The 11,442-nt window shown below is 46.2% G+C and overlaps 1 protein-coding gene across 9 annotated transcripts in view; it reads right to left on the reverse strand.

The window, feature by feature from the left end:
- The window catches only part of SDK1 (sidekick cell adhesion molecule 1), an 829,158-nt gene extending 819,029 nt beyond the window's left edge, over window positions 1–10,129 (reverse strand). For 7 of the 9 annotated variants that reach the window (XM_082362846.1, XM_082362847.1, XM_082362845.1 and 4 more), the window contains exon 1: window positions 9,589–10,127. In XM_082362846.1, the coding sequence (XP_082218972.1) occupies window positions 9,589–9,835 (247 nt within the window). In that variant the 5' untranslated portion in view covers window positions 9,836–10,127. Of the gene's footprint in view, window positions 1–9,588 lie in introns of all 9 variants that reach the window. The other 2 variants (XM_082362848.1, XM_082362849.1) reach the window with 2 other exon arrangements.
- Window positions 10,130–11,442: the final 1,313 nt, after the last annotated feature.

Below are 11,442 nucleotides of genomic sequence, written 5' to 3' on the forward strand. Positions count from 1 at the left end.
TTCTGGCAGCAGTGTCACCAGAAGGCTCCAGGAGTTGCAGAATAGGAAACTGTGAAATGATCACTTCAGAGAATCGTGATGATTACTCACAATTTTGCCAGATGACAACAGCCCATATTTTTTTTCAGCCTCGAGAACAGTTTTTAAATTGGAAAAAATAAATATTCCCAAGGTATTTCAAGATCATTTTGTCACTACACACTTCAAATGCCTTCATAGTTCTTTTCTTGAGAAATTTAACAGTATGAGAAAAACGCCTGTTGACTCCATTTTCTCACTGCCCATTCATTCTCTAATCAACTTCAATCTGCTTTATAGTCCTACAACTCTAGTGAAATTATACTAAAAAGGATCAACATTTACCACCTTATCAACAAATCCAATGGCCTTTCCTTGGTCCTCATATCAAATTCACTCTCATCAATCCAATCTCTTCCTCCTTCAATTTATCCAGTAAGTCACTGCCACATTAACATGACTACACATCAACTGTTCACACTCCCCATTCTGTCCTAGTGGCTTATTAATACCTAGTACTACGAGAAAAGACGAAATGAATGAGGCATGATTCCTGTTCACAAAAGTGTAAACAACGATACCACCACCTAACACTTACTAGATACATACTATGTACGTGGCAAGGTGCTACATACCTTATCTGTGATCGTATCAACTGATGCTCAGAATAGCTATATGAAATAGGTACAATTATTAAGAAGGTAAAATTGGACAATTATACTTCAGGGATGAGAAATAATGCCTAAAGAAGATTAAGTAGCCCACCCAAGGAAGCACAGCTAGCTTTTATGACTCAGTTTTATTTTATGCCAAGCCCATCCTCTTAAACATGCTATACTATCTCCACAAGTATTTATACCAAAAGCCCAGATTGCAAAATGCATATATCCAAACATCTTCTTGACAGGTCTCTCTGGATGCCTCAAAGGTACCTCACATTAATACATTCAAAACCAAAATCATGACCTTGCTGCCCAAACTGAGGTGGTCTAACCTCAGTGAATGACTCCCCTAATCAACCAGTCATGCAGGTCAGAAGCCTGGATACCACCCGTGACATATTCTCACTCACCCTCCATATCCAACCTACTGCCAAGTCCTGTCCATCTTTTCCCCTCTCTCCCTACCCATCCGCCCTCCTCTCTCCACCTCCAACCCTACCACCCTGGCTCAAGCTACTACTTTCTCTCAACAGATGACACAGTTTAACTTGTCTATAGTCATTCTGGCTTCTCCCAACCCTTTCTCGATTTTGCAAACAAAGTGCTCTTTTCTTCTCAAGATAATGCTTTTAAAATGCAAACCTGACCATTTCACAAATTTCACAACCAAAGCTTTAAGTCAATCTTTATTTCAGGATCTGAAGCAACAGGAATGTAAAGACTGGCAATAGGCCCATTATAGTCACAAAGAGAAAGGCAATTTCAGTGAGAGTCAGGAAGGACCCCAACACAGAAACAGAAGCAGAGATGATGACAAAGAGGACAGCACCTGAGAGGTTTCAAATACTTGGCTCTAGTTATCCCTGAGATGGAGCTGAATCCTACATCTGCCAAGTTTCAAAGTATTCTTCTTGTTACACTGATACCCCAAGATGCCTCCAATAAAGTCTTTTTTTTTTTTTAAACGTCATTCAGACTAAGTTTCTAGTTTGCAACCAAGAGAGTCTTAGCAAAGGGGGAAAAAAAAAAACCAAAAAACCTTAGAAGAGCCAAGAAGACACACTTAGAAAAAGGGGACATACCTACACGGCAAAAATAAAACAAATTCCACATAAAGTAAAAATACCTTTGGCCAGAAAATATATAAATATGTTCAATGTTTGTAATCTCATTTATCTCCTCCTTTTAAAGGTGTTACATAAAATGCTGGAGGGTAAGAGCCATGTTTTCTTTTATGTTCTGCAAATCATCACAGCTTACTGTAGAGCTAAATACTGAATTAAAAATTAGTAGTAAAAGCATGACTGTACGATAATATAAATCATAAAGTTGCATCCTTGGAAACCCACTCCCTCTGGGAACAGTTTATATATGCACTCATGTAAATAAAATGTCTTTTTCTAGTAATACTTTACCACTACTTTATTTCCTGGTTGTGATTTCCATTGTAAGGTATTACAAACTCACCTTGCTCATAGACAAGAATTTTATACATTGCATGAAGTGCCAAAAAGCAGTGTACCATGGAAGGGGGGAAAAAATAGCTATGGAAACTAGAGATTACATCCTATATAAATACTTTTTCCGTTGCCATCTGGTGGTTCATGTATTATATCAACACTGACACTCATTGTACAGAAGGGCTCAGTCCACAAAATCAAAACCTCCTATTCTTTTTGCATCACGTTTAACACCTAGGGGGAAGGCAAGAAAGAACTGACCTTCGCTTTGAAAATAGTCCCTCTTTCACGAAACCATAAATACACACACAAAATTAAGGATCACACTAAAGAGAAAAACCCACAGACACCTGTGGATATAATCATCCTTATCTACATATGAATAGGTTATACCTATGTGATATAAGCTATGATATCCCTCCTTACCCCAAATCTAACTTCTTCCTTACTAGCCTGCTTGGTTTGGTAAAATTCTTAATAAAGGCAACTAACGGCACTCTGAGTAGCCATACTCCTCTTCCAGTTGCCATAGTCATTCTTTAGTTACCTCCCTGTATTCTTTTTCTTGGAGAGATCATTCATCTTCATAAAAATCAAGCTTACATATTTGAGAGCTTCCAAAACTCTCACAATAAAGAATCATGTCTAGAATACAGAGTAGAGTTCTGAAAGGGAGAAAAAGCAACAAAACATTGCACCAAAGGCTGAATTTATCTATGTAATAATATGGGCCCAGGAGTCCAATTCTCTAAAGTCCACATCTCCAAAGTTAAACACACACATGCGCACACACACACCAAACCCAAAAACACTACAGAAACTACAGTCTTAGCTCATGTTCAACAAGCTAATCTCCAAAGATCAGTAAGTTAATAGATTTACCTGGCTGACATATTTGTTATCAAGAAATTGGATCATTTAATTGATAGTTGTTACCTTCACTAGACATTGTCTGTATATCAACAGAGTGCCAGCTAAGCCTGTTAAAGTGAAAAGTAATTACTTTGTTAATTTTGAGGACCTTCTGATTTACTGAAAGTCCCTAATGAAGACAATTAACCAACATAACATTAGGTTGCCTCCAGAAACATCAAGAGAACACCACCTACTAATCTCTTCGATTGCTGATGGTCACTGTCCGGTAAACATAAACATTCTCATATCACTATTTCATATCTTCTAAAATTTCTCACTGCATTAAGTACCTCCTAGATTTCAATTAGCCTTGCCCTTTCCCTTCCAGCCGTTTAAATAAATAAGCATCTTGCATTTTAAAGAAATTTATTCCCCCAAACTTCAGGCTTACACTGCTAAATTACGGCACTAATTCATTTTACAGAACCTAACATTTTGAGCATGAACCACTTTCAGGCTAGAGTAAATATATCGTGTGTAAGATGGCAGCCCCTAAGGAGAAATGTTATACTGCATCTTCGTTGTTTTCGACATTGTAAATACCACGGTAAAAGTAAAATGAAGAGAATCAGGTTCTAAGAGCCAAGACATATGGAGTTATAGAATCACCAAATAGAAGACACAGAGAGTTTGGTGAAGGGCAGAAAGGATATGACAAAATACAGATCAAAGAATCAGAGCAGAACGATTTTGAAGATCTAGGCTAACCCCCAACTTTTACAGGTGAGAAAAATCAACTCAGAAGCTAACAGACCTGCTTATATTGCAAGTTAGTTACAGAATAAAATCGAAACCAGGTCTAGTAACACTTATCCCAATGCTTCTTCCATTCACCTCATCCCTGTTTCTAGAAAAGCTTTGTAAACATTCTCATTCCCACAACACCTACAGGAGACCCTGGGGATGGGACGCCTGGAGCCAGGCTAAGGCGGTGAATCTCTGGCTTTAGAAGCTGCCTGCCAGAAGTCATACCACCTGAATACTAGAAGAGCAAACAGAAACAAGAGTTTCCTGAAGCAGTGCTCCCCTACATTTTTAATTTTTGTATTTGGATATGGTAAGAATAGTGTTAAAATAATGAAGCTGTAAGACTAATAATAATGTATTTCTCCAGAACAGGTCTCAGGTATGGGATCAATAACTGGCAGGTAGGTATCTATCAAACTATGACAGACTTATGTTTTTTAATGATTCCCTGAACTACAAAAGACTAATTTCTATGCATTACTACAAAAGGATGACACGAGGTGCCATCACTGTAGTCCCAACTGACAAAATATATTCTCTCTTGGGATCACAGGTACAAATATTTATAATCTGTTTTATTAAAAGAGATTTCCAAATTGAGGAGAAATTTTAAGAAAATGCCTTATAGAACTGATGAAGTCAAATTACTAATTAGAATGAAAGAGACTACACGTATTAAAATGATCAGTTACATTAGGTAAATATGTACCATCGCTTACTGTATTAACCAGATCATAAAACTTACATCGACACCTTTACTTTTTTTTTTTTTTTTAAAGATAATTCTACTTTAACTCCTCTTTATACTATACCTTTCAACCTGATTTTCATTCCCCACCCTCAGTTTTACTCAACTTCCATTGATTTGGACTTAAACGGTGTACTCTTAAAACTGCTGCTTTTCTTACTTCTTACAGAAATTTAAGTCATGACCTAGGCAAAATCCAGCTTCTGAGTTTTCACTCTTTGTCTGTTCTATCCTCTAGATTTAGTCAGCAGACATTATGGTCTCTGACCTCAGGGACACCTGGAGGAAGGTCCCGAGTCTCCCAACAAAAACAATACAAGGACTCTTAAGAAAGGATAGAACATAAAGGCAACTGGGAGATAGAATTTAACTACAATGTCTTGTTTGATTCCACTCCATCACCCACTTAACTTTTCAGAATGACTTTATTTTACTCCAATATTTGACGACAAAGGAAACTTCCTGGCTAGATATAATCCCAACATATAGCTAAACTTAACTCTCCTTAGATAAAATGCATGTTAACAAAAGATCAGTACCTTATAAACCCCACCTCTCTATTTCCATTTAAAGGACTTATGCATGTACTTGAGTGAGAATAAAAGAATTTTCCAAGTGTTCTTCAAAGAAATGGTTAGTATGCTCCTAGTGGTCAATTCTGGGGAGTTCAAATCTGCCAACTGACTGCCACAACCCCATTCTCAATTGGAATTTGACATTTACATTATGAGAAAAAAAAAATTCTTCAAAAAGAAAAACCAAAATGGCAAGTCATTTTCTTATGGGGGAGGGATAGTTATATACAGGGGGCTATGCATATTCTTCTGTATTTTCCAAATCGTTTAACGTAATTTTTATTGTTTTACGGTAACAGTAAATTAGGTAACCCGAACCTTGAGGTCATGTAACTCAATACAGCGTTTGGAAAACATCGGCTGCCATCTTCCCTCTGGTATTGACCAGGCTGCTCTCCCTCCCCACATGACGCCACAGGCTGCACAGGAGACACTCCAGCCCACCGGTTATGAGCATAAACTGTGGATTCGACAGCCTGCTTTCCAGTCTGCTTCCACCACTAGTCCTGAGGCCTTAAGCAAATTAGTTAACAGTTCAGTACCTCAGTTTCCTCACAGGTAAAGTGAGTACAAAATGCTACTTGCCTCTCAGGGGTTGTTGTGACGAGTAAATGAGCCTACCTGTAACGCACTTAGTGCGTGGCACGTAATAAGGGCTCAGTAAAGGTGAGGTACAGGTGGCCATACATAAGACTGCAGAGAGGGTGATAATCGCTTATTGTCAGATTTACAAGATGGTTACCAACCAAGCGGCCAGTTGCCACCTGTTAAACATGCAGTGGTCTAATAAAATTTAATCAGTAAGTACCTGAACACTTACTAAGTGTAGTACTCTCTATGAAGACTCTCTAGTGAAGCTGCCAGCCTGGAACTCAAGTTCCACTTGAAACTCAAATTGCAAAGATGTGAGGAGAAGGGGGTCTGACCAGGGGTAAGAGGAACAGGGGAAACAAACCACTGCAGGGAGAATGGGAAGCAACCAGGGCCCAAAAGGAAGCTAGATTTGTACTGAACCCAATTAGCACTGTTTTGAGATTTCTCCAGCAAACCAGTGGCAGAGAAGCCTGATTAGTAGACCTTACTCAAGGCTGAGATCGGCCCAAGAAGAAGGATCCAGGTAGGAGTCCAGGTCACAGCAAGTCAGGCTAAGGATGACAGAGAATTGGGTGAGATTATGGGATTGGCCAACAAGGATAAAACTGTAACACAAAGATACAAGAATCACATGTGGAGTTTTTAAATGCACAAATTCTCCCTCCAAAGACCTCCAGGTTGGAGGTAGAGCCCAGATGAGTGTATTTTTAAATTGCACTGGTGATGCTGATGCAAACCCCAGACTAGCACGAAGCAGGAGCTCAACAATGTCAGTAGGAATAAACAGAATGAGCAACTGAAAAGCTAATTAAGTCTGGAAGAAATTTCAAAGTTTGAGATCATGAACATGGAACAAGTGAAAATCAGCTCAAAGTGCAGAAAGCTCACTGGAATTGGGGGGAGGGGGGGAGGTACACACACTATAGAACCACAAGACCAGCCAGAAACAAGGTTAAAAGAAAAATCAAGTCATGTGATCTTACGTAAAAAGGATTACAGCAATGGTTCTCAAACTTGGCTGAACACTGGAACCACCTGAGGAGTTTTTAAATCTCCTGATGCCCAGGTCAAACCTCAAGTCAATTAAAACAAATTCTGGGAATGAGATCCAAGCTTCGGTATTGCTCCCAGGTGATTCGAATGTGCAAATATGTTTGAGAAACACTGGGAAAGAGAGGGTCCAGGAAATCATCAGGTGAAGGGAATGAGGAAAATCCAGGCAATCCAAGTTGGTGGTTCTCAAACTCTGGTGTGTATCAGAATCACCTGGGAGCAAGCTAATTTCTTCCATGTGGCTCACTGAAGAACAGAAGGAGCTGGCCCTCTACAGGTTCCCCCAATTCCCCAGGTAATTCTGATACACACCCAAGTTGGAGAACCATGGTTCCAAGTGGCTAGAAATAACTCCAAAGGAGAAACTAAGAACTATGAACCACCCCAAGCAGTAACTGAGAGCGTTCCTACCCCTCTGCACCTGATGAATACAACTTAACATGAGGCTGTACTGAACACTACCAGAATCAATACACCTGTAAAGGTCCAGCAGTAAAGCTAAGGCACCACAGGTCTCACACACATGACACTTGCAATCCCGCCATCCTCCGCCTCAAAAGGCACCCTTCTACAACACTCACGTCTGGCTCCTAGTGGACAACATACCCAAAGTATGCATTGCCACCTGCCTTTCACAATTAGAAAACAATCTAGAAAAGTTACAAACACACTAATAAGCAGAGTATATAATTCAAACTCCCATTACCATGTAGAAAGAAACCCAGGACTATTAAAGTTACATTGGGAAGATGTGAACCTGTTTCACATAATGGTCAATTACTCACTCTGCTTATAACTTGGGCTATGTAACTCTATGTAACTTTTACTGGTTAATATTGCACTTATTTTCTCCCAAGATATCATGACCAAGCCTAGCCACATGAAACGCCATTAGAAGGAAACAAAGAGAAATTAGGAATTGCTTCACCTAGCTACATAGTAATATAGTACTTATGACCAGTTCCAACCAAGTGGTAGGTATTCCATTTAGAATGTTACATTTTATCTGATAAGATTCAAGAGAATACTTCCCCATGCATATGACCAACTCATCATCCCATCAGAAATCTCTATAGCAGCACCAGAATTTTCATTTTCAAGATACATGAGCTTTTGTGAAATGGTGACATCTCCCCTGTAATATGAATTTTCAATATAATATAAAAAATGATGGATATATTACACATTTCACAGAGCACAGAGAACAGAAACCTGTCAATGAATTTAGAATTTGTTACAACCTATTTGAAATTTTACACTAAAAGATCTGTTCACTCTATAAACCATGTAAATGTAAAACAGGTACCCATGTTTTATACTGGTAACGAGGAATAAAATACTCCTGCCTAACAAAGTTTGTTGCCTTAGTACTTTTTAAAATTAATTTTCATTAACACAATTGTAAAAAGCAACACGCCAGACAGCCTTCAAACTGATAAAAAGTTGAAATCTGCATAATATACTTCAAAACAAAGCCAGATTTTTTCCCCACCATTTTAATTTGTGCACTAATCTTTAGATGTATAAATGTACAGGGCTTATTGCAAAGTGCAAGTCACTGTTTTAGAAAAAAACAAAAAAGGAAAACTTAATAAACACCCTTTTCTATCTTAAAGGTCATCCCTAAGTGATTTAGAGTTCTTCATTTGAACCTGGCTTCTCTGGCAATCTACAGATCCCATTTTACAAAACGACTTAATGCTTTTCTACCAAAGTCTGTCATTAAGCAAAAAAGCACAAACAAGCGAAACGAAAATTTTCCAAGTAATGGAGGAGAGTTAAATTAACCAGAAATACGGCAATTTGCTTCCATGTAGCAAAACATGAAAGCGGGCACTTAGGAAAGCCTTTGGGAGAGGGCGGGGAGGACCTCAGTGCACATCGATTAGGTTAACACTAACAAAAGAAGGATGAGTTATCTGTTAAACTATCGATGACAGTTCTGAGCTCAGACCTTTAAGATGTGATTCCATTTAAATCATTATCCGTCGCTACACACACATCACCTTCCCTGGACAATGAACACGGCTAATTTAAGTTTAGGGCTCCCATCTGCCGGCCACCTGTCTCCTTCCATATCCCACGACGCTAAGGACCACCAAAGCCAATTCCCCTGAAGCTGCCCACGCAGGTACACGGATCTTAAAAGACCGCACCAAAAGGACGCGTGGAGCTAGCTACTTCCACCTTTCGCTGTTTGCTGTCACCTTTATTCTTTCCAGACAAGCAAACTTCAGCGAGGAGGTATGCTCAGAGGCAGGGGGTACGTGCCGGGTCGTTAAAAGAACCCAGATTTCGGGGACAGCTCGGCTCGGGAGAGATGCCACCTCCCTTTTCAAACGGCCATTTGGCACCGGTAGACGGACAGCATCTACTCAGAGACCAGCACCGACGCAACAAAAACCACGGGGGGTGCGGGGGGGCAAAGCCGAGGGGAGAGGCCGCGGGCACCCAAAGTTCTGCTCTAGCAACTGCCGGGCTCCCCCTGGGGTCAGGCACCGGACCGGAGAGATGCGGGGTCTGGGACAGCGGCTCCAGGTGCCCGGCACCTGGAACCCGACGAGAGTCAGCCACTGAGCCCGCAGAGGAGCGGCGGGCTCCCAACTCGGAGGCTCGGCGCCCGGCTCCGCTCAGGTCCAGCGAGCGGCACTCGGGCGCGCCTCCCCGCGTTCGCCCAGCTCCCGGGCCCCGTCCGCCCCGCTCCCCGGCCCGCGTCCGCCCAGCTCCCGGCCCCGGTCCGCCCCCCGCCCCGCTCCCCGGCCCGCGTCCGCCCAGCTCCCGGCCCCGGTCCGCCCCGCTCCCCGGCCCGCGCCTACCTTGAGCCAGCGCCCGGAGCAAGTGCAGCTGCAGCGCCGCGAGCGCCCACCATCCGCGCCGCCGGCCCGCGCTCAACTTTGTCGCTGGCCTCCCGGCGCGCTCCCCCTCGTCCTCGCCGAGGCTCCCGGGCGCCGCTCGGGCTCCCCGGGGCCGCCGCCGCCGCCGCTCGGGGCCAGGCAGGGACCCCCGCGGCCGCCCCGGGCCCGCCGCGCCGCCGCCGGCCGCCAGCCGCACGCCCCCGGCCATGCTGAGGAGCCGCCGCCCCCGGCCTCGGGCCCCGTGAGCGGGACGGCGGGCGGTGGCCTCCTGGCCGGGCGGCCAGGTACGAGGGGCGCCGGGCGCTGAGGGGAGCGGCGGGGGAGAAGTTGTCAGCGGGGAGATGACAACCTGTCACGCCACCCCCGCGGCCGGAGCGCCCTGGCCGCGCCGCCTCTCAAGAAGGGTCGTGCGGGCGCTGAGGAGACGCCGCCGCCCCCGCCGCGCGCGGAGGAGAAAGTGCGCCCTCCCGCCCGCGCGCCGCCGCTCGCCCGCCGCCGCCGCGCCCCATTCACAGCCCGGCCGCACGCGCCGCCCGCCCGCGCCCGCCGCCGCCGCCGCTGATTGGCCGAGGGGAGGCGGCCGGCGGGGCCCACGTCCCGCCCCCACTCCCTCGACTGTTTTCAAACTCGCCGCGCCCGCCCGCCTGGAATTTCGCGCCGGGCCCCGGCCTCGACTCGGGCGGCTTCCCGCGCCGGCTGCGCCCCCTAGGGACGCACGGAGGGCACTGCAGGCCGGCGCCGGCTCGGCACGCGAGCCCCTAGCTGCTCCCGCTGGGGCGGCTCCGGCGTCGCCCCGCCCAGCAGTGCCTGCGCGCAGGTGGGCTCGCACGTGCGGCCGAGGGCCCGGCGGAAGGCAGGCTGCGGGCCGGGACCACTGGGCGAGCCCCTCCCGGCGCCCGGGCCCGCCCTCCCCGCCGCCCGCGGGAGCCGCCCCTCCCACCGGCAGGCTCCGTGTTCGCGTGCTTACGCGCCAATTGCGGGGATTGCAAACGAGAAACACGCCTGATCGGGTTCTCAATTCCCAACAACAAAAGGCACCTGTGGGTGCAGACCCGCAGCCTGTTAAGAGGAGTGGACGCAGGCTTTGTAGGGGCGTCCAAGGTCATGGATGGCCTGCGGGGAGCACAGCGCCGGCCGCTTCATACCGTGGGGTGGGCCGGTCCCCTAGGGGATGGGTCCACTAGGGGAAGCGTCCCCTAGGGGGAGGGTCTCATAGAGGGAGGGTCTCCTAGAGGGGGGGGTCCCCTAGGGGAAGGGTCTCCTAGGAGAAGGGTCCCCTAGGGGGAGGGTCTTCTAGAGGAAGGGTCCCCCCTAAGGGGGAGGGTCCCCTGGGGGAGGGTCTTCCAGGGGGTGGATCTCCCGGTGGGAAGAGTCTCCTGGCGCAGGGCCTGGGGCCCCCGCAAAGGGCAGTGGGCGCGGTCCCCGGAGCTCAGCAGCATGTGGTAAGCATTAGCGGAGTTTATGGGGTGAACTAAGCGCTCTGGAGGCTGGGAGCAGCATTTTTGTGGGAGGAGGGCCTGGAAGGTGACACACAGTCTGACCCTGGGGCGTGTGATAATTGAGTGAGATCACTAAGTGGTGATGGCAGCGGGTCAGGGCGTGCGCCTCGCTCGGTGCTGGCTTCCCAGGAAGCACTGGGTGCCGGTTTGCTGTTACTCCGTTTATTGCCCCAGGCGGGAGAGTGGACAGCGGGTCACTGTGGCCCGAGGTTCCTGAGTGGGAGCCAGCTCCCGCTTCCAGAGCACCTACTCTGCGCTACCCAACCTCTGCTAAGTCTGAACAATGACCCTGTGAAGGAAAGATGAGGAAAGATGG

This window comes from Balaenoptera borealis (assembly GCF_965194805.1).
Source record: "Balaenoptera borealis genome assembly, chromosome: 16".
NCBI lineage: Eukaryota > Metazoa > Chordata > Mammalia > Artiodactyla > Balaenopteridae > Balaenoptera > Balaenoptera borealis.